This window comes from Mycteria americana, chromosome 3 (genome assembly GCF_035582795.1).
Source record: "Mycteria americana isolate JAX WOST 10 ecotype Jacksonville Zoo and Gardens chromosome 3, USCA_MyAme_1.0, whole genome shotgun sequence".
Classification (NCBI taxonomy): Eukaryota; Metazoa; Chordata; class Aves; order Ciconiiformes; family Ciconiidae; genus Mycteria; species Mycteria americana.
This window is the reverse complement of record NC_134367.1, coordinates 46699259-46722748: the sequence shown is the minus strand read 5'-3', so window position 1 is coordinate 46722748 and position 23490 is coordinate 46699259. Positions and strand designations below refer to the sequence as shown.

Below are 23490 nucleotides of genomic sequence, written 5' to 3'. Positions count from 1 at the left end.
AGCATGTCAAAGCATCAAAGCATAAGGCATGTCTACCAGCAAACAATATTCAAACATCATTTTACAAAGATAGGGTTACAAATAACGGTCCAGTTCAGCTGAATAGCTGTATCTTGTGTAGGCGTAAGAAACCCCTTTCGAATTCTGAAGTCAGGCTGCGCTGAGAGATGGTGCCTCTCATGGAGGTGACAGACGCTGCGGTTCCCCCTGATTGTAGAACACGGGAGGAACTGGGAGCCTTGGCTTTGTCCAGGGACAAGTCGCTAGCATTACTGACAATTCAGTGGCGAATCAGAAGACAAACTACTGATTTTTAATGTGGGGCAGCAGCAAACCTGTGTCATCTCTGCTATTATGGCATTATGAGACTTCCTGTATTGTCTTTGTCACATGTGACATGCAAACTCCTGTTCTGAAAGAGTGGTTTCTCCACTTTTGGGCTCAGAGGTATTGCAGGGCTTGAGAGACCACAAATTTAGCACAGTTCCACAAATTTTTACTGGACAACTCGCCATATAACCTGTAGTGGTAGAGAGGAGTCTTAACCATGTTTAATTTTCAGTTAGGTGCAGGATTATGCAAAGATATTATGGAGACAGGAGTGTACAGTCTCCCTTCTTTTCATGACTGAGATACGTGATAATCATAAGTCTGCCTTTGGCAACAAATAATACTGTCGGTAGGTTTCATTAAACATTCTTACTTTCATCGCTAGCTGATCTCTCCTCCTTAAGTGATAACTGTATTTATCATTGAGGGTAATATCTGCTCATGAGCAGCGAGGAATAGTTGTTTGTTTATTTAGCTATTGATACTATTCTTTTTTTGTACAGAGCATGTTCATCAAGCAGGAAGTTGCAGGTGGACGGTTCAGAAAAAAATTAGTGCTGTGTTATGTGGCTAATTAAAAATCTAGCATCAGGTCTTCTAGTGGAATGATACATGCAAAAAATAATCAGAGCAGACTTGTTTTTTTCCCAAATCCAATAGAGTTTTGATTCAAACTACTTAAGTGACTATGTTTCTCTGACAGTGAATGTTTTAGCAGTGGTTTTGGTGCTTTATGATAACCAAAGCATGTATTTGTCCTTATGTCTTCAAAATACAAAAAAATAAGTAAATGATACCTGGGTTGCCAATATCTGGTCCTTTTGTTCTTTTAAAAGGGTTGGCTTCAGTTCAGTGGATATGTGGATTTAAATTTAAAATAACAGACCTTGGAAGCTAGACTGCTTGAATGACTCACTGAAGAAGTTTTCATAGTACTTTTTTTTTTTTTTTTTTTTTTTTTTAATTTGGCCTTTGTTCAGCCTACTTCATCTTGGTAGCACTGTAAATATTAGTCAGACATGCTGACGTGTGAACCAGGTTCTGGAAAACTTTGTAGATACCGAACAAGCTGTTTTCTTCAGTTCTTTTTCTGGTTCTGTATTTTGGATCTTGGTTACGCATTTGGAAAGCCTCTGTTCTTCATTCTGAGGAAGAATAGTTCTGATGTTAAGAAATGCAGTGGAGTAACTTCAGTTGGCCTCCAACATTCTAGTGATACACAACTGTAAATGGGCTGGAAGAATTTTACACGTGTTTTGACTGGACATCTTGCTAACAGATCTCAGCAGGCACGTTGGTGTTGCTCCTGGTTCTCAGGAAAAGATGCACGGTATCCGGGCATTAAATACCTGTGACAGCTTAGGGTGGTGCCCTAGGTGATGTAGAGAAGTCTTTGGCCAACTAAAAGTGGGATGGATGAAACAGAGTAGCAGTCAAGATAGTGATTTTTAACTTTTTTTCCTGATTTGTTGCGAACTTAACCTGTAAATGTTTCATTTTCTTATCAGCAGCTGAATATAATATAGTAGTAAAAACTCGTTTTCCCAAATAAAATGGAAGCTGGTATGTTTTTGTTTGAGTGATGGTATGCATTTGTTCTGACTCTGAGTGAATGTGTGTCTGCAGTCCTTCTGTAGTAAGTCCTAGAGTTTGTTCCTATGTGGGTGCATAGGGTGCAGCGCTTTTTCATACTCCCAGATCTTTTCAGCTGCAGAGGTGTTCTGACTTACCTGGGTCTCCCACATTAAGACCACCAGCTGATGATTCTTGTGGTACCCTTTCTGCATTAATTTTTTTCTTCTTGGTAGAGTGGCTCCTTGAGGTGTGCAAGGCCATTTTTCCTTTGCATCTCTCTTTTCAGTCACACCTGTTGTGTACAGATTCTTACAGTAAAGTATTCTTTATTCCAGTGACACAGTCGTGGAAGAAGTGCTCAGTTTGTTTCCTTCCAGTTTGGAGCACATTGAGATAGATATTCTTGGAGTTTATACAGTCTGTGTCCTTTATTGACTTTGGACTCCAGCACGATTGCATGTCGATAATACCATGGATGAGCTGCTCTATGTAATTCCTTGGGAGAAATGTGAACTGTTGGGGTTGTATCCTTAGAGTATTTATCCACTAGTCCTTCCAGCCTCATCAGTGATGTCTATGCATTCATGACCCTGATGAAGCAATAACATAGTGGGAGGAAGCAGGGGGAAAACCAGCTCTCAAGTAACTGTTCAGCTTGAACTCTTGGTGGCATTGGTCTGATTCCTGTCTTTCTACTAACTGCTTTGCTCCAGGTGTTGTGAATGTATGGCTAGATTTATCCTGTTTGCAACTGAGCAGTTCCACAAAATTCATCATGGAAATTCACCATAAACCTTCAGTCACTGTGCTAAAACTTCACAGAGTCAATATCAGCTACCTTGAATGAAAGGAAAAGACCTTACATTAGAACAAGGTGCTCGCACAAAAGATGAAGAGATCAGGCTGTTGATTTCCGGGACCTCTGCTTCTGAGACCTCTCCATTTTCCTTTAGGTCCAGAGCCTAAGCCTATATGGGACAGACAAGCTCTGCCCACAGAGCATGTGGTGCTTTTGAGATCCTTCTCAAGGTGTGACGTAGACGACTACCTGCAGCACAGGAATTCCACAAAGAGCATCAAACAGAGACTGATGTACCTTTGCTGCTTGTGTTGTCTTGAGCTCATGCCAAAAGATTACCTAGCTAATGACACTGATTATTTCATATTAATTTGTTTCAAAAACAGTACTTGCAGTTTATTACAAACCAGGACTCCTACTTCTTGGGGTCCTTCCCTTCAGCTACTCTGTAGACCTAAAGATAGTCAAAAAGTCATGGCTGCAATGGCAGGTTATCTTAGAGGAGATGGAATGTCTGGTTTTTTTACCTAGATATCTGACCTATGAATGGAATATCAAAAAGAGGGTGTTGTCTTTAAACCCTGGGGTCCAAAGACTAGCTGTGTAGGCATTCTCAAAGTATGCATGATGGCCTGCGGTTTCAGCTTCTTTGTTTATTTAGGTAATGGATACTTCTTTGCTAAAATGCAGTGCCTGTTTGGAAGGCCAGCAAGACAAGATCTTTAGTCACCAGAAGAACTTCTGCAGCTATGTATTAGAGCTCAGATTGCAAGTAAAACTTGTCAGGCCATCTTGTGTTACGTATGGACCTGCCGTTCAGGGATGATGAGTAACATTATCAGAACGATGATGTAACAGCCTCTCTTCTGCATCAGAAAGCACTTGATTATTGGCTCTGGTTCTGTGGGGTCCAGAATCATCTGTCATTAGTCTACCTATCTACAGGGTTGAATAAACCAGACTGCCAGATTGTGTCCTGGAGATCTGGTCAAATGATGTTGATGTCTGATGTAGGAGTTCCTAACCTCGATCTCGTCAGTTCATGAAGCAGCAGAAGGTGCCTGTTACTTTCCTCCTAGGGACAGCCTGAGTCCTAGGCTGTCTCCTGATTTCTTGGAGTTGAGGTAATCTTGCTTCTAACAAATATCCTATGTAATTTAATCTTCCAAAGAATATTTGTTTTTCATTGCCAAGATATTTCACTTCCATTAATTTCCTGGGACAAGCCGTTCAGAATCTCTAGATCTCTTCTGCTGCAGGAGCTGTTGATGTGTAAGGTAGTTCTGCGTAGTTCTGATGCTGTGTAACGTTCATATTGACGAGAAGCATATTGTCACAATGACGGGAGGTTCTTTGAAGGCGCAAGAAAGAATCTGCTAGATGTACTCATCTGAGTACAACTAGGTACGGTTAGTTATCTTCCTGATGCTCTTCTGGAGCTGAGCTAACTTCGTAAACCTCTGTGCTTCTTGTCTTGGACCATCTGCATGAATTGGAGCAATTCAGATTATCCATTAGCTCTATTAAATTTTATTTAGGGGCAGGTCTTGCTTATCTTTCCAGGGGAAATTTTTTGCTATTTTTCAGTTCTGCTGCAGCCATAAGGCATGTAAGGAAGATAGCATCTCCAGGAGGACAAGTGAGATTTGTCTTTTGACATTCACAGGACTGAGCCTCACTCCCTAAGATTGCTCCTCTCCATTGTTGAGACGTCCAAGCATAGTTACCTCTGCACACGTGCTGTTGAACTGGATAACAGATTTTATGAGTTTACCCTGTGAAGCTGCTGAGGTAGAGTTGTCCAAGGAATCTGAGCGAATCTGTTAGAGCTCAAGTTCTGTTGGTGGCCTTGTCTAAAAAACGGGCCCATCTTTGACATCAGTGGGCAACTAAGTACGGGGGCCTTCGCCAAGTACTGTGCTGTTGGGAAGTTGTCAGGAAACCATGCTCTACTTGACAGGGTGGCATTCCCGTTGGTGTGAAAGTCTGTAATTTGCTTCAAGGTAACTGTGTTTTGTGGGGAATGCTGGGGGGAGTCTCCCAGAGTTAAAGGTGAGCATATGAATTATCACTCAAAACTCTGGTTACTGGTAAGTAGCTTCTAATTGTATACTTTTCAGTGTGTGTGGTGTGTCTGGACACATCATAAAACCGTATTGGAAAATATGTTATTTTGTGAACAAGTAGGCAGGTTGAAGGAGATGCCTTTTTTCCTAAAAGAATAGGTTAACACTGAGGTGTAATCTGTAGCTGAGATGCACAGCACAATTGAGGAGAGGAATGGAAATGTGCCTTTTAAAATATTTCTTCTTCCTCTGTCTTAACCTAGCTTTTTGTTGGGTAAAATACTAAAGTATAGTAGAGAGTTTGACACCAACTTTAAATTTTTCTGGGTGCTGTTGGCTCTCAGAGGTTGCTGTTTGCTGGGGATCAAGGTAAATCCTATCTATGCCACTGTATCAGCTTTTATTGCCAGCAGGGGAGCTTTCACCAGCAATCCTCTCAAAGGTGGCACGTTTTAGTACTAGTAATTTGCTATAATAAAACTTCAGCAGATCCTGCCTTTGAATAAAGTTCCAGTAGGTCCAGCCTTTGAATAGGAATCTTTTTTTTTTTAAACATACAACAGAACACACTTCAAAACATGTCTGCTCTTAAAAACTCTAGCAAAATTTTGAGCTATTACACTAACTTTTCATAATCTGTTAAGTACATGTAACGGAAATTAAATGTGAATTGACGGGATGTTTTTCCCATGTGATTGTTTCTGTATAAAACAAAAAGAATCCTGAATTGGCTTCTGTTTCTTCATTGGTAAACAGATTGTTAATAGATTCAGGTTCCTGTTCTGTGATCTGACATCAGGGAATGGCTCTTGAAGCACCAATAAATGTTCTTTTGTTTATTCGTGTTTGCTAGAGAGAGAGAAAGCAGAAAGGCTATATCAAATTGAATTGGAGGGTAGAACAGCTAAGTAAAAGAACCTTAACCCATCATCATAAGGGGGGGTAGTATCTGAATTTTCCTTTGGAAGTAGGTACCCGTAAAATGGATCCATTCTTTGAACCTGTTTGCTTTTCAAAACCTGTTGTACGCACTGGTGACATCGGAACCAGACTGTCTTAATGACTTCTCAGTTGATGTACCCCTCTGTCAGTAAGTAAGTGTCTTGCTAATGTTTGAATTTAGTAGATTTTAGCCAGTATTCATCTCTCCCCCGCCTTTCAGTGGAAAATAAAGCTTGTTTCACTGTGATTTGGATGCTCTGCTGTGTATTTGGCCTTGTGTCACTAGTGGGAAGTAGGCTTAGAGCTGTCCATTGGGTTAGGTGAAGCCTCTTTCTTTGAGGTGATGCTGATTTGGGACTTTGTAAGAAATTAAAACTTGTTTATAATTTGTGTGGCAGCATCCTAAGTTAGTTTTGGCAATGCGGATTTTAATTAGGTGGGAGAGGACTTTGATTCTCTTTTCTCCATTATTAGTACTTGATGTGTCTCAGGAAAATAATGTTTGCTTCTTGTCATGTGCATTAGTACAAGAGGTTTCAGCTGTTTCAAGCCTTTAAGTTACTGATTTGGTGGGGGAGAGGCATTGTTTTGGGTTTGGGTTTTTGAGGTGTTTTTTCCTCCTCAGTATTGGGAGTGAATCCCTTGTAGTAAATTTAAAGTTACTGAGAACAGGCTACATTTTCTTTGCTGTGTTTTGTGAGTTCTTTTAGAAGTAATTTGTGCCCTTTCCAGTTACGGCACTGAAGTTCAAAAGTGTTATTTTGTTAACTCTCACATCTGTTTTGTTCATTATGGTAAGATTTGCCTCGGTCTGCTTTTATTTTTCACATCTTTAAAATGGCATCACTAGCAGAAGAAAATGTCAGTGATGTATGATGGGACAGTATTGAGCTTCTGTTGAAAAGTTCTTATACTCTTCTCAGTAAAGTTTCACAAGCAGTATACAAAGTTACATTACTTTTATGTAAAAAAGAGTAACATCAAATAGCCTATGTGCATGTCATTTAATAGATGTGTGTATATAAGATTTATTTAGTTATCTTTGAGAATATGATAACTTAAAATTAAGAGCTAAAGCCAGTTTGTTTGCCTCTGAAACTTAAAAGCAGATGAAACCGTTAAACACTGCGGTGCTTAGCAAAACAATTTGTGAAGACAAACCACCTTTAAATGCTTGTAGCCTCCCTGTAGTAAGTGAAAAGGCTTTTCATCAAGTACCTTTTTCATGTTTACCATATACTGGTTAGTGAAAACTTGGAAAAAGTGCAGGAAACCAAGCAGGGAGTGAAAAAGCAGAGAAATCGGTTTCTTAGAAAGGGGTGTCCTGCTGTTTCGGGTCACTGTATAGAAGGAGGCCTTAGAACAAACCTCTTCTGTTCACTAGCTTTGAATAGTGCATATTTAAAATACATCATTTAGTTTTCAATACTAAAAGAATTTGACTATGTGTGGTCTTCTCTTTTAGCCAGGTTAAGGTTAGTTTTATAAACATTTTAAGATGCTAATTTTGTTCCTTCCTTATCCAATTCCTGTTTTGTCCAAAAATAGCACAACAATGAAGATGAGTTGAAATAAATAGAAAATTTGAAATAGTTTTGGCCAGTTTTCACATGATATTTGAAAAAGGGCTTTTGTGTGTACATATACAGATGCATAAAGTAAGTGATATAATTGCTTAAGTATTTGTGTAGTACATATTTCTGATTAGTAAAGAAACTTTTTGCACTGAATTTGGTAATAAATCTGTGTACTTGAAAGCCAGCATGTTTTATAGTTGCCAGTGTATGAAAATCAACATTTCTTCAGGAAAACAGTTGAAAGTACAAATGCAATACAGAATTAAAAGCTTTCAAATACAGTTCACAAACTAAAATTATCAGTTTCAAATGGCAGCGATTTTTAAATCAGTCTGATCTGGATGGCATAAATTGAATTAACCAAAAGTTGAAGTTCTTCAGGGTTTTACACAGTTGTTGCTGTCTTGTCATACTGTTGTGCATCAAAATAGAAATCAAGTCTGTGTCCTGACCTCCTGCTTTGCACTTCCCCACCTGATTTCTCTTCCCAAAATAGCAATAATAAGGTGAAATAATCTCTCTGGGGAAAGTTGAAGACTGTAGGCCATATTATGTTGCAGAGTGATGGAGAAGCAGCTATGTATGCTAACAACTAAAACCTGACTGGGTTTTTTTCTCTGGCCCTGAAGCCAGCTGGCACCGAGTGAAAGTCTCTGACCTTCCAAACCAGAACAGACACGTCCCAACTGCCCGCTGGGTCCCAGGTCTGTGATGACACCTGAAACGTGCTTGGGAGCAGCCCAGAGGAGTGCTAGGTGGCCTGGGTCAGTGCTGCTCTCTAATGGGGAGATGGTGGAGTCCTTTGGCACTGCTTCCCTCAGGAGCGCGGACATGATAACTTGCTGAGAGGGAAGCCAGGAGGAGAACGAATGCTGCTGCTGCCTAAAGTCACTGTCTGTCTTCTGTGTCTCTTGGTCACCTTTTCAGTGCCTGTTGATATAGCTGCAGAATAATTTATCTCCCCCACAAAAAAAGTTGAATTAATTTCTTTGAACACCTTGTAAAATAGTAAGGTACTTGCTGTTTTGGGGGCAGGTTATACAGAGGAGGTTTGGAGGAATTTATTACCTTAGACCTTCTTACACTCCAAACTAGTGCTTCAGTTTGTCCATAGTGAGAGAATAAAGAAAAAAAGGCTAGAATACTAAACATCCTTTTCCATGAGAAACAGATAACCAATAAGTGTTTTAACAGGTACAAAGGTTTATTGCAACTTAATTGTTTTAGCTGGAGCATGTAAAAAAAAAAATCCTGAATGTCCAAGACTTTAGGACAGTGATATAGCCAGTCCAATAAAAATAAAGCTCATCTGATCCAATCGAGTAAAAACTGTGTGTAGGAGGTTCCAATTCAGCTGAATTTGTAGAGGTGCTCTTAATATTGCTACACTTCCATAAGAGAAGTTGACAATTTCTTTAACTGTTTGAAAAATTGATTTTTTTTTTTTTTTGGCATTCAGTTATATGCAAACGTGCCTCTTACATTATTGGTGGAACAATTTAATATTCAAAATCTTTTGCTGAGTTTATTTTAGTGACATTTCACAAACTTTTTCCAAGGTATTGTATATTTAGGTAAAAAAGTGATACCAGAATTACTGAAATACATTTTTATTATCACTAATGTGATTTAACAGCTGGAAACAAGGGAGTGGCACTGTGAGGCTGTGCAGTGCTTTGAAGGCTTGTGGTTATCTTGAACCACAATTGTTGAAACTTTGATTTAAGATGTAAAAAAGTTTATTTTGATAATTGAAAGCATTTGGATTCTGGATGGAAAGGTGAATTGAGGGGAGGAAGAAACAGTTACTTTTTTCTTTCTTGAGGGTGAAAATAGTATGAGAAATTACTTTTTCATACTTTGTGTACAAAATATGTATGTATGAGTACTTGGAGAGCTAGGAGTGGCAGGGCCAGCTTAAGTGTTGGATTAAGTGTCCATTAGCCACTTTTTTACTCTCAAGTGGTGTAAGAAAGTTGACTTCCTAGGTAAAGATCAAAATGTTTAAAAAAAACAACAACAACACCCCCCCCCCAAAAAAAAAAAAACAAAAAAAACCCAAAAACAAAAACAAAAGGAGGACACTGTCTTCACCTACTAAAAGTTTGAATATCATGAGGATACTGTGGAAAAGGAAAAAAACTAAATACTTAATTTGGCAAGAAAAGATTGTGAAAGTAGAAAAGTAAGTTTTGTTCAATACTCCCCCCTGTTCCCAAAGTTGATCTGGTCTTGTTTAAAGCCCCCAAAAATGCATTTGCAGCTGAATTTTTCTGAGCCATACATATGTAGTTTTTGTACTGGCTTGAATGTAAGCAGTCTCAAAACAAAGGTGATCTCCAGTTTTTCAGATTAAAAATAAAATTTGACAGAAGTATGTGAGCTTGCATTCATCTCTGCATGACCCAACACCCCACAACGTTATGTACAGCTTTTTTTGTTGTGCATTTTTGTAGCGTGATGCTCTCTTCCTTGCAATCATGCCATTATTCATATGAATGTGTAAGCACAAAGCATGAGATCCCTTTGCAAGCAGGACCCACTCTAATTGCTGCTCTTGTGTCCGCCGAAAGCCGGCTCTGTCTGTGGGGCTGTGTGCGTCCTGCTCAGTAAGAATGGTTGGGGTTATGTTCCTGGCTGGCCACCCGAGTGGGACCGGCTGCTTTGAGCTAGTTTCCTCTGAAGCAGGCAGGCTCTATTCATCTATTCTCTATTGCACTTGGCTGTGAGCGTCGACTAGGTCTTGTGTGCTCCTGTGACCTCAAGGAATGAATTTTTCTCTGGTTCTTTTAAGTTTGGAGTGTTTGAAACGGCCTACATGGATGATGCTTCTCTAGCATGAAATCAAGGATTGTGTATTGAATGGCGTGAGGATATATGCATTGAGAGTGGAAAGCCTGTTGAGAAGTTGTTAACAGACTGGGAAGGGCAGAAGGAGTCGCGCTTGGTGTGGTCTTACCCGTACTGGCATTGGGAACAGTTCCTGGAGTGAAGTGTTCCCAAAACTGTGCCCAGGCTTTGTCTTCAGAAGAGCTGTTTGGAGCAGTGTTGGTGGCTACTCTCTGGTCCTCCACGTGTAGCAGGTTAGGTGTACACAGGAGGTACAAATGACTGGAAGGAACTGGTATGCCATTATAGACATACCTACCTGGTAGACTGCTGTGCCTCACTGAATTCTTGCAAAGCTGGTCCTGGAGCTTCACTTAAAGCAGGTTGTGGAGCTCCCATGCCATCAGGTCCTAGGGCTGCTGCTGCCTGCTCAGTGAGGATGTACAACATGGCACCGAAAAGTGTTTCTCGTGATTTTAAGGGACCATGTGGTAAATGTACAGTTATGCAGAGATTTTTTTTTTTTCTTTCTCAGATTTGAAGGCATATATTATTTAGAGATTATAATGAGCCTGTACAATGCATAAAATGCATGTGGACACCGTCTTGTACCTGTGCAGTTCTCCAGTGCAATTGTTAACAATGTGTTTTACCATTCGGTGACTTTCCTTTGTCTCGCTTAACAGCTTTGCATGACACTTGTGTAGAAAACTACACATCGTTTCCCTAAGAAACAGGCAACGATATCATTTAAGTAATGTCATTTATATTTTGACTTAGTTTAAATTGCATTTATTGTCAGATGAGTTCTTGTCTTACAAACTTGGCTTATCTCTCCTCGAACGTCATTTTGTAGATAATTTCTTTGCGAAAATACAGAGAAAGCATACTAGGCTTCTGAAATCTTACAGTAATATTTTCAGATATTACTCTAAAGGATGAACTATTTCCTCCATCTTAAAATATAAGCCAGCATTGCTTCAGCTTGCTTTGCAAGGCTTAACTATATCTGCAGTTATGTAAGTTTCAGTTATGTGATATTTCGTGGGCATCTATTTAAACATACAACTATTATTTTTAGTTGAAATATAGACTATATAAAGACTTAAAAGATGTGGGATCAAGGTGGACAACCTTGGCAGCAATGGCCTTTGAACCAACAGCAGTGGATGCAGTCATTTCAGCACCAGCAAGATCCAAGTAAGTATATAGAAAGCTTTGTCGATTGATTTATTTTTAATCTGTTGTCATCTGAATTTTTGAATCTTTGTTACAGAGCATGATTGATAGTTGTTTTTTTGTAGCTGCTCTCAAGATAATACATTTATGACGCTTTTCTGAACAACTAGAAAAAATAGAAAACATACATTGATTCCAAATGTTTTGACATAGTTAATATTTAATATGCAAAATAACAGGGAAGCAGCCTGAGTTATCCTGAACAAATTATCAACATTTACCAGTCATACAGATCAACATTGAGACCTCATGTACTTTTACAGAATCTGTATCCCTGTCAGCCAAGCTGAATTATTTATTTGAGAAAATCTGCTTTTTATTCAGTGCCTGGGTGGCAGAAGTACTAATGCAGATGTATACACAGGAAAAACTCTCACGGGAAGATTAGTATGATATTTGTTTTAGGTTACAGCAGTGATGATCATGATCTTGTTTGGATTTTTTTTCCCCTACCAAAAAACCACCCATTTTAAACAATAGAACATAATATACCTTAAATTGAGAGTGAGGTCACAACAATTCAAAGTATCAAGAGAAATACAGAAATGGATAAAGAAAGTGGAGGTGTGTATTTAATACTCGGGCAGAGTGATCAGGCACACTGGTTTTACATTGCTTTCTGTCACTTCAATTTCTGTAACTTCACTGAGAGATTTCCTGACTTGATAATGAGCATAAGACATACTAGTGTCCTCATCTGAGAGTGCAATTTGTTTACTTACTGTTAGGAATAGTAAAGAAAAAAATGGGGGAGATAACTGTAATATAAAATAGCATTCCAGAAATCAGGGGTTATACAAAGTGTATACATTGCAAAATGTAGTTTTCTAACTGTGTATCTTTCTTACATTTAATTTTCATGAATTTAGAATTTAGGGCTATATATATTTATTTCTGATATCAAAATTAGTTCACTTACGAAAAAAAGTGTATTACTACCACCCATTCAGTGCTAATGTGAACCTAAAATAATCTGCCTTATGGCATTTTGAACACATGCAGAGAAACTACTTCAGCAAGTATGTATACTTTGACATTTGCTTTCAGTTTGTTTCACTGTACACTGTGAATAAGTTTTAATGATGCTTATGGTACTTGCTGAAGGTAAACGTTGCCCATTTCTCTTGAGCAATGAGACATGTAATTGAGAAACAGTGTTAAACTTCGGACATGTGAATACTAACCTTTTAAATTTCCTCTGTTTATTTTAGGCCAGATTGACTGGGCTGCATTAGCTCAAGCATGGATTGCTCAGCGAGAAGCCTCAGGGCAACAGAGTGTAGTGGAACAACAAGGAATGATGCCAAACGGACAGGATATTTCAGGAATAGAGTCTGGTCCAAACAACCATAATAATTTTCAGGGGGATCCCAACTTCAACAGAATGTGGCAGCCAGGTTTGTTTTCCTTCTCATTCATTCCTTTTTTTCATGTAACGACACTTTATTTTTGTCAGACATTTTTTTGTGTGAATATGCCCTGTCTCTCAGGTTTCAAGATTCAAAACTACCAGTAGCATCAACTGAGTATCACAGCTGCTACTTTCCAGTCAGGTGTTCCACAAAATGGGTAACAGTACAGACACAAAGGTCTGATAACACAACTCAGTAATCTCTATATAGAATAAATAAATCGGTTTTATAATATACATATGCAAAAGATTTGTTCTGTCCCTGAATGTTGTAGAAAGATAAAGTGTGAATTGCAGTTATATATTTATTTCCCTGGATCTTATTCTTACATCTTATGTGTTTTGTTGCTTATCCCACTGCACTAGGAACAGCAGCACTGAAGGCAACAGGATGCCTCAGAATTAAAGGGCATCTCTTGCCCTCTCCGGTAGTGTAATACCTGCTTCTGGCATGATCTTGACATGTAGAATGAGTTCACAATATAACTGGCAGATGCTGGCTTTAAGTGTCGTAAAATCTAGAAAAAGGAGATGAGCAAAATTCTGTGTGTAAAATATGTTTTTATTACATGTTTCATGTATTTAGTATTTGCCCTTTTTGACTTACGTATCTGATTGTCATCTGCGTAATTTTTCGGTTATTGTAAGTTAAAGTTGGTTGAACGCTTCTGTTAGGATTGATTATTTTCAGTTCTTTATAACTTCCTCAAAACTTCAGTTTTGGCCAAAAATTCATTTTCTTTTTAAAACTTCATAAAAATAACACTGGCAATAAGCATGGGGTAGAGATTGGGTATTTCTTGCTAAGAATTTTTCTGAGGTTGTTTTCTGAAAGGTTTGTTATGTCACCACACTATAATGCAATTTGAAATGTGTGAGCAAGGTTAGTAAGCTTGCATGCATGCCTTCTGTTGTCTTGGTGAAAACAGCACTTCATGCTCAATTCTGTTAATGATTGAGAGAATAACACCTCCAGTTTTCACTGTGACTATTCAAATTTAAGTGCAATGTTTAATAAAAGTAGGCTTAAAATTTCACTGGCAGTTCTTACATGTGCATAACAAAAGGGAGGTAGCCATCAGGCTTCACTTAAGTTTCACCTACCTGCCCTGGGCTATAAGTTATTGTAGCTACATGTAAGAATTTTAACTTTACTATGTGGCAGTACATAGAGTGTATTCTAGTTGTATTTCTGTGTAGTAAGTAGAGGTTTTCACAGAAATATCGTGTCATTATTGGACAACTTTGTTTTTCATGTGATCCTGTGGTGGTGAGTTCTTCCTCCTACGCTTTTTCATCTGTGAGGTGAAAGAGAATAATATCTTAAGTGGTAGTTTTTGCAAATAGTCACAGAATGGTAAAAGTGAGGAAGACATTTCACTGATAATTATAAATGTGTGGCGCCCAAGCTCACCCAGAAAATGCAGAACAGGAAAGCATCTTAGATCTAGGAGTGAGAATAACGTGACACCTTTTGTTAACGGGAAACAACGTGCCAATGCATTTTGTTATCGTTGGGTAGATCATTCAAAGAATACGTTGTTTTCCCAGTTTTTTGGGACACTGATAAAGACTGTGCTGATGCAGATACGACTCGGCTTCCCTTAGTTTAGGCAATGTCATTCTTAATGTGTAAAAGTAGTCACAGCAGACAAACTATATCACAGCATGCATGGCTAGCCAAAGTTCTCTTCATGTATTTACTCTGTTTCTACAAAGCCTCATCTTTCTCCATATCCTTCCAAGTTTCTTTTTGGATCCAGAAGTCCTTTATGTGCTACTAATAAAAAAGCAAAATGGCAATCTGAAAACCAACTGCATAACTAGCAGACAAATAATTTTGAAGGGATTCATGTTTCACAAGTGAAAACAGCATCTGTTGTGTGCGACTTGCAAGCTTTCAAGTCAGTTGACTTGAAGTAAACTGGGCATTTAAATCGTGTCAAATGTTAACACATACATTTATGAACAGTAACTCTTGTAAGCTGTGCTTAAAGGATAAAGGATTCTGTCCCTTAGAATACTTTATGAGTATTGACTCTGGAAAGAGATTTGATTACATCAGCTAAACATGACCTACCAGGGTGACAGTGAGAGTGAAAGGAGTGATATAATCCTTGAACAAACAAAAAAAAAGAACAACCAAGTAGAAAAACTATGTTAACCCTTTTTAGTTACTACAGTAAAGGATCCAGTTATGATGCAGATGGGAAGGACAGTAAAAATTAGACAAATGGAAAGAATTATTAAAGGACTGGATGGAAGGTAGGAGTTAACTTGAGAGGCTAGATATTTATTCTGTTACTGGTGAAAGTTACAAGGTAGTTCCGTCGTGGTCTGTAAATCTGTATAGCAGACATAATTTTTAGACTGACTTCCTAAGAAGACAAAGCTTATGGCCACATGAGCTATTAATTCATTCCTTAAACCCTTTTCACTCTGTTAGCCAATTGTAACTTATGTTTGAGAGCTTATGACTGTAGCTTATGCTGGGACCTCTGCTAGATATTGGAGAATCCAGGGAATCATCCATTATCAAGACACAACGCTTTGGAAAGTACGTTTCAGTGGTTCTGCTGCTCACAAAACCATTTGCTTTCCATAATAGGTCTTTTAAGTCTATTATGCAAAGGAATAAAATAGCTCATTACTTTGAAAGCTGAAACAACTTCGAGATAGAGAGGTACGAGCAGGTCTTTAACAGTTTACACAATTTCTAAGTGCTATGGTGGACTCAATATCACTGGAAATTTATAAAAACAAATTTACAGCATCTCTGTGTCCATCCAGTTCTGCCCCCCTCCCCATGTTTTAGTTCAGCTACAGCTATTTCTATTTCCTTCATTTAGTTGATGAAATTATTGAGACGGTATAATACAGTCTGTAGATTGATGATTCTTTGTAACTTTATCATCTGCATTGCTTTGAGGAACCTTGTGATAAATACAAGAACACTGAGTGATTGGTGACTCATATAAATCATACTAACTTGGTATTGAATTGTATTCTAAATCCTAAACAGAATGGGGAATGCCTCACCAACCCCCTCACCCACCTCCAGATCAACAGTGGATGACTCCAACCCCAGGTCAAATGGAAATTGTTCCTCCATCTGAAGACAGCAACAGTCAGGACAGTGGGGAATTTGCTCCTGACAACAGACATGTATTTAACCAGAACAATCACAACTTTGGGGGACCTCCCGATAACTTTGCAATGGGGCCAGTGAACCAGTTTGACTATCAGGTGAAACATATTTGTTGCTTTAATATTGTAGACGCGCAGAGTCCCTTCCGTGGATGTGTTCCTCTAATATCATCTAGCGGCGACTTTCATTCTTCAGTTCTACAAACATCTACAGAATCTGTTATCTGCTAAGATACATTTTTACCAAATACTTTACAGAAGAGACTTTAGAGTTTTCAGTTCTGTTCTGAGGCCAAAGGTGTTTTTTTTTTTTTTTTCTATACTAGTAATGAGAAATGGCTGTTGTCTGCAATATTAAAATGAATCACTGTGTTCCAGTATATAAATTAACATTATGTAGTTTTGTGTTTAAAAAAAAAAAAAAAAGGAGGAGGAAAAAAGTTCAGAAATATATACTTAAATACACTAGATAATGTACCATAGGGAACAGTCCTGTATTTGCAGGGAGATAGACTGGATGATCCATTGATCTTTTCCCTATCTATCTACTGTGATTCTTTGAATAAACAATGGTATTTCTAAAAAATCCACATCCAATTTTTTCTTCATTCTGGCATATAAGTTGCATAGCATAATCAATCTGTAGGTGGTTTTAGCACTAATAATAGCAGGGGGCATTGCACAAATCTTTAAACACAAAGAAGTTTTGGATCTTTCCCCTATTTTCAGTACTTTTCTTTTAAAACTCTTGATATAAATGACAAACTGTACCTGTTAAAACACCTACCTCCTGTTCATAAACAAACCCAAGGGAAGATGGGCAGAAATGTGTTTCTGTCTTCTGGCCTACTTTTCTCTATTATTAAATTATCTTGTTCAGCAATATTGTTAGGAAGTGAACCAGTATTTTCAAATACATTAGTTTATTGTAATTTCCTTTGTTTACTATTGTGGGACCAACTCTTAAAATTAATTTCTCCAAGTACTACAGAATACTTGTTTTGCAGTGAATAACAGAGGGATGCTTGGCCTGAAGTTGTAGTGGAAGAGTGCTTCTACCACTAGTGACTTAAATAGATAGTCAATATTATTAAAAAATATTTGATGCTATAACTTTCTTCCTAAACACTCTCCTCTTAAATAGTTTCATTAGGCATTTCTGGGCAGCAAATATTAAAACAAAAAACCCCTCATGTATGCCTCAAGACTTGTGACTTTTGGATTGTGTACAGCTTGCTCAGAACCCAGGGTCTGTAATAAACTCGCATATTTATGCATTTAATATTTTAATCAGCCATACTAATAACATCCGTGAATGATTACTGGAAAGTGCACAGTGCAAAATTATTTTGTAATAAAAGCTTGAACTTTTCATTTTTGTCCTCATGTTGTAGTTACAAGGAAAGACTGCTAACATAGCTAGACTTTTAAACCTTCATTTTGTATACTCTTCATTTAACTGCATGCTCTGATGATAAGCTGGCAAGGAACTGCTGGAGATAGATGGTGATTATAGGGCTTAATGTTTAGCACAATATGAAAGGAGATTGGTTGAAGCCCTTTCAGCTTCGTTAGTATCCCTGCTTAAATCTAAGTTTACTCATTAAATATTTAAGGAAAACTTGTTTCTTGGGGACTACAGAAAAAGAGATTGAGATATCTCAGTAGCCTAGAAATCGTGGATTCCTACTTGCATGGATTTCTGTAGACCGACTTGCGCACATGCTGTATTTAGTGTTACATGTGAAGAAAAATAAACTGCATTACTCTTTCAGCATGGGGCTGCTTTTGGTCCACCTCAAGGTGGATTTCATCCACCTTACTGGCAGCCAGGACCACCAGGGCCGCCAGGTCCACCAGCACCTCCTGCACCTCCTCAAAATCGAAGGGAAAGACCCTCATTCAGAGACCGACAGCGTTCACCTATTGCGATGCCTGTGAAGCAGGAGCCTCCACAGATTGGTACATGTTAACCACTCCTTAATGAAAAAACATAAAAGCTGTGTTTTGAAAAGAATTGCAAAATTTGAAGACTTTTATATATATAAAGTAAAAAAGAAGGGAACAAAAAAGCTATTGCAAATGGTTTTTTCCCCACAATCAGATGTGTGGCTTGTTTGGATCGGGGTGGAGGGTTTGCTGCTTTGTTCTTGGCGGTTTTTTTCTTTTGGGGGGGGGGGAAGGTTTTTTTCTGTCTTACAAAACTGTAAACCTTGCTTATGTAGATGCTGTGAAGCGTAGAACTCTGCCTGCCTGGATTCGTGAGGGCCTGGAAAAGATGGAACGAGAAAAACAGAAAAAATTGGAAAAAGAGAGGATGGAGCAGCAACGTTCACAGATGTCTAAAAAAGAAAAAAAGGAAAGTGAGGAGGCTGAAGAAGGGGATGGCCCACGGTTACCTCAGAAGAGTAAATTTGTAAGTAGAAGGGTTTGCTTTTTGCTCAGGTTTGTATGTCCTGAAAGGTATCAACTTTTTGGTCTCTTCAAAAGAGAGACTGTATATTCCTGGTTATCTCTTTGTTTCTGTTGCTTAAAGTAAAGTTAAGCTGCTGCTTTGTTGGTATTTACTTGGTGTTTTGAAGTTGTTAATGTCTGAGAGGTAAAAGTATATTATTTGATCTGTAGTAGTAAAGAAACAACATTGAAATTGGGCTTTTTTCTTTTCTGTATTTTGGGAACGTACATGGTCTTTGAAGGTTTGAATTCTAAATAACTAGTTGAACAAATTCAGATACCTGTATTTGCTAAATTGAGCACATTTAGGAAGCCTTGTGTTGCCTTCACTTTAGCAGTTACCTCATTTGTTTGCAGTTCTGAGTATGGCAGTGAACTGACAACTATGTATTTACTTATGTTGTGTGGGTAGAGAGGTACCGGCATGTTTATTAGGAGGGGAGAAAAGAAAGAGAGTTTTACGATAACTGTAATACACATTTCAGTACAAAGTAAATCAAGTTGACTATCATAAATAGAAACTAATGAGATTTACATCTAAGTTTTTCCTGAAATGTATGATGCTGTTCTTGTAGGACAGTGATGAGGAAGATGAAGAAGCTGAAAACACAGAAGCTGTAAGCGTTGGGAAAATCAGCAGGAGTCCATCCCCGGCTCCTCAAGAGGAGCAAAGTGAACCAGAAATGACAGAAGAAGAAAAGGAGTATCAAATGGTATTAATAATGTAGTTCTCACTATTTCTGTCTGTTTGCTCATATTTTTTGGGCATAGCGAAGTAAAAAACTTTTTCGCTGCCTGATACTGTCAATAGAGGTATAGCACATATCATACAGTAAAGAAGGATTATATTTGCATGTCTCTTTATAATGCTGTCTTTCTAATATAGACAAGGATATAGGTTATATAACTCAGATTTAGTACAATAGTGAAAGAATGTAATGACCGTAATCTTTACCTTGATCGTTACTAATTCTGTGGTTTGGCTTAACTTGTCACATTCCTGAAAACTTTTAATGATCAAATGCACTCTCCTGAAATCTATGCTTCAACCTCAGTTCCTGTGAAAGGGAATTTAAGAAATGTATTCTTGCAAGGAAGTGCTAGAAACCTAAGTCCTAGACCAGCAACAATTTCACTGTGTCTGCAGAAACTCTGTTCTTCGAAATCATAGTTGTATGCTAATTGTACAACTGAAACCTTGTTAATGAAGGCCCTGAATTCTAAAAAGTTTGATGAATGTATTTTTGTAAAGCACGTGGCCAGACTGAGCAGCTTGGAGAACTAGCTACCAACATTTCAATTTTTGTAGTGAATATGTAATAATAAATCCTATATAAGTAACCTCTGATGATTTTTGCAGGATTGGGGTCAGTGAGGCAGCATACCAGACAGAAATGTGCTCTTTACTTTTTAAAAGAATAAATGGGATCAGTTTAACTACATTTCTGATGTACATATTCATTTGTTGTATCATCTTTGACATTAGGAATCAGTGCCTTGGATAGCTGTGTAAGATGTGGATACAGTTTGCAGTCAAAATACAAACTGTTCTGAAAGTTTTGGAATCAGGTCAAATTTAAACAGTTTCAGACTTACGTTTTTAAGTCATGTCTGTTGAAAGAAATCATTAAATAAAACGTGCAGGAGAGTATTTTCATAGCCGTCAGAACCAGTGAAGCTCTATGGATTATAATTTGAATGAAGCACTTATTCAAGAGGTTTTAGCCTTTAATTGTATATACAATTTTCTTCAGATGATGCTGACAAAAATGCTGCTGACAGAGATTCTCTTAGATGTCACGAATGAAGAAATTTATTATGTGGCCAAAGATGTTCACCGTAAAGCAACTAAAGGTATGCCAGTTCTTTTTTTTTCTTTTTCTTTTTTTTTTTTTTTAGTTTCTTCTATGAATATTCTATATTTGCATGTCTCTAGAACATTTAACCTCCATAGTTATCCCCCAAGAACAATTCCAGTATAATGCATCCAACTTGGTAGAGTTCAAATCCAGTAACCATGTACTGTTGTCCTGTGCAGTGTATTGTGAGTTACTTCAGTTATTCCATTTCTTTCATACAATTCATTTATTTAGTTAAAATGGTACCTATGTGTCAGTGGCTCTTGAGTTGTAGCTGTTTCTTAATGCTATCATCTTTACCTCAAGTTCTTAGCTGTTCAGAAGTGAAAAGAGATGAACTTTTGAGTCCTCAAGTAGTAATTCATTTGCTTTCACTATTAACATGTATTGTACTTACATAACAGATTTTTTTAACGTAACTGAGTTAATCTAAATATGTAACTACTGAAACTTGAAAATTATGTGCAGATGCTGTAACTTGGGAAGTGATTTATGAGTATATATTTGTTTTTTTCTGTTCACTATTAATTTGCAGTTAAATTCTAAATCTTCGTGGTCAGAAAAGCTAGAATTGGTTTTAAATGGATGATGCGTTTTTAATGTTTCTTCTCTCCCTCCAAAGAACAGCAATAGTAGTAGATTTAACAATACCATAGACTCATGACTATGAAATCGTGGCTATTTGTGTTAACATGTTGTTCCTGTTGTTGATGTGATACAAAGCTCCTGCAAAACAGCTGGCACAGTCCAGTGCACTGGCTTCCCTCACTGGACTCGGTAAGTATGTTCCTTATTTTTGAGAGGGCTTAAAGGGGGAGTTTCACTCTTGCCTTGCGTTTCTAGAAATTGCATTTTGAAACTAGATTTTAATTGCCCAGGAGTATGGGTCACTTTCCGATAACTTTATCATTATCAGCACCTTTGTTTGTTCCACAGGTGATCCTACTGATATAAGTGGGATGGTTTTTGGAGTAAAGGACTAGTCAGTGTGAGTTAGTGTATGAGAATCTTGCCCTAATTTTTAAAATACATAAAAACTTTAGCTAAACTTACTTTTCAAAGTATGATTGTTTCAGAAGCACGCTGCAGTCTTCAGAGAATACTGTTTTATATTTTTCTCCTATTTTCATCCATCCAAACAAGAAGGGAAGTTGATAGAGTAATGTGGAAGTCTATAAATAAAAATATTATAATCTTTGGAATTATTATTTTATTGAAAAGCTACATAAGCACAGAGGCTCCCATATCATATATTACCAGAAACAACACAGGAAAAAGAGATTGAAATTCCAGCTTGAGACACAACAGCAAAAGATCTTTCCCAACGTGCTTTTTATCATCTGAAACATACTACAGCAGTGTCAGTGATCAGTTATGTGTTCATTATGTGGAATTCCAATGAATTAGATTGAATGTTATCATCACAAGTATTCACATGTTTTAAAGCTAACTCAATAAAGATCATAAGAACCTCAGACTGAAAGAAAGTAAAATATCTCCATGTCAGATGTTTAAATTGACTTTATCTTTCTTATCAGTCCAGTAGTTATTAATATCTCTAGGGGAGAAGAAAGTCCATTTTTGTTCCATCTCCGTACCTGTCAAAGTGCAGTGTTTTCTAAATCAATATAGAAAAATTGATATGGCATTCAGAATTTCTGTAGCCTTGGACTATGGAGGCGGCTGAAGTAATTTCAGAGATGTCTTCTGGGAAAGGTCCCAGGCATTTTCTGTCCGGTTGCTGATACAGAGGCAGGCACTGTTACGATCTCCGCAGGGAGCTTTTTGCCCTTCCATACAATGGAAGAAGTACCGTGATCACAGTGGTTGCTTGCTGAAAATAGACGAGCTGTTCCAGAAGGAGTAGAACCAGACAGTGAGCATCAATGCAGATATGGGGGCCTTGATCCCACCAGTCAAAGAACATTGGCACTTACCAGAATAAAGTGACTTCTTCAGAGAAGAGGAAGTGAAGGAAGGGCAATGTTACTCTCCTCTTTGCCCCACAGAAATATTAAGAACAAAGCTTAATCTTTCCTCGTGATAGACTGGACTTTATGCACGCAGGTGGACTGGGTGGTTATGGATCAGGAGACAGTGAAGATGAGAGGAGTGACAGAGGCTCTGAATCATCTGATACTGATGATGAGGAATTACGACACAGAATCAGGCAAAAACAGGAAGCCTTTTGGAGAAAAGAGAGAGAACAGCAACTACTACTAGAAAAACAGCTAGAAGGTAAATCATATAATGTCTTCTTACTATGCTGCTCTATATGGAGTTTACTACTTAGTATATGCAAACTGGTGGGAGAAAAAACGCATTTTAAGCCAAAAAATATGAAGCCAAATTTGGAAATAATGTTCTTCAGTTAAAAAGTTTTAACAAAAAAAGATGTTTGACCTACTTGATCAAAATGGGATTTGCTTCTTTTCTTTCTAATAAGGAAAAAAAATCCATGTAGTGTTTTCCATAAACCATTCTACTTCAGTGTTAAAAGAGCAGACATGGTGCATATATATCTATACGCTATAGATATTGTACTATATAAATAATAGTATTGCTGTATAAAAATGCATCTGTGTGTATAATGTGTATTTTAAAAATTATTAGTATCTCAGTTGCAACTGGGGGATAAATTTCACCTTTCTGCACCAGACTGCAGTTTACGTAAACTTGATTCCTTAAAGTTGTGTACTCTTAAGCATATGAAGCACATGTCATGTCATCTGAAAAACTTGCTTTTCTGTTACATAACCTTGAGCGGTGCGCCTTTCAGAACATGCAGTGCGAGGCTGCAGTTTCTTTGAACTCGCTGTTCTCAGTCGTAGTTGAAGTTTGTTTCCATATGCTGTATCTTCATAAATGGATTTTTATACCTAATACCGGGGAAAGATTATTGAACCCAGTCAGTTCACACTTAGCCTCTGAGAAGGTGGCAGGCTTGATTTATAAAAAAATAAAAATACATCTGTGATTTACTTCTGCTTCTCCATACAAGGTAAGGTTTGTCCTTTTGTACCAATAATGTAGGTCAAAAGGGTATCACAGTCACCTTGCACTGCTGAAGAGCAGTCTAGATCAACAGATGAATACAATGGTAAGAAGTCATGATGTAAGTTCATAAGCTGCAGGAGAAAAAAAGTGCTATTAATTACGACAGCATACTTTTTTCTTATTTTAAGATGGATTATTTCCTCCTTTTTATTTTAAAGGCCTAGAAATAAGACATATGGATCCCTTAATAAAAGGCTGAACTAGC

At 37.7% G+C, this 23490-nt stretch overlaps 1 protein-coding gene across 4 annotated transcripts in view; it reads left to right on the top strand.

Moving 5' to 3' along the window:
* The window catches only part of PNISR (PNN interacting serine and arginine rich protein), a 30288-nt gene that overhangs the window by 1836 nt on the left and 4962 nt on the right, over positions 1–23490 (top strand). For 3 of the 4 annotated variants that reach the window (XM_075498415.1, XM_075498414.1, XM_075498416.1), the window contains exons 2-10: positions 11200–11318; positions 12569–12754; positions 15791–16014; positions 17691–17877; positions 18141–18331; positions 18945–19082; positions 20124–20223; positions 20952–21005; positions 22296–22466. In XM_075498415.1, the coding sequence (XP_075354530.1) occupies positions 11231–11318; positions 12569–12754; positions 15791–16014; positions 17691–17877; positions 18141–18331; positions 18945–19082; positions 20124–20223; positions 20952–21005; positions 22296–22466 (1339 nt within the window). In that variant the 5' untranslated portion in view covers positions 11200–11230. The remainder of the gene's footprint in view (positions 1–11199; positions 11319–12568; positions 12755–15790; positions 16015–17690; positions 17878–18140; positions 18332–18944; positions 19083–20123; positions 20224–20951; positions 21006–22295; positions 22467–23490) is intronic. The other variant, XM_075498417.1, reaches the window with a different exon arrangement.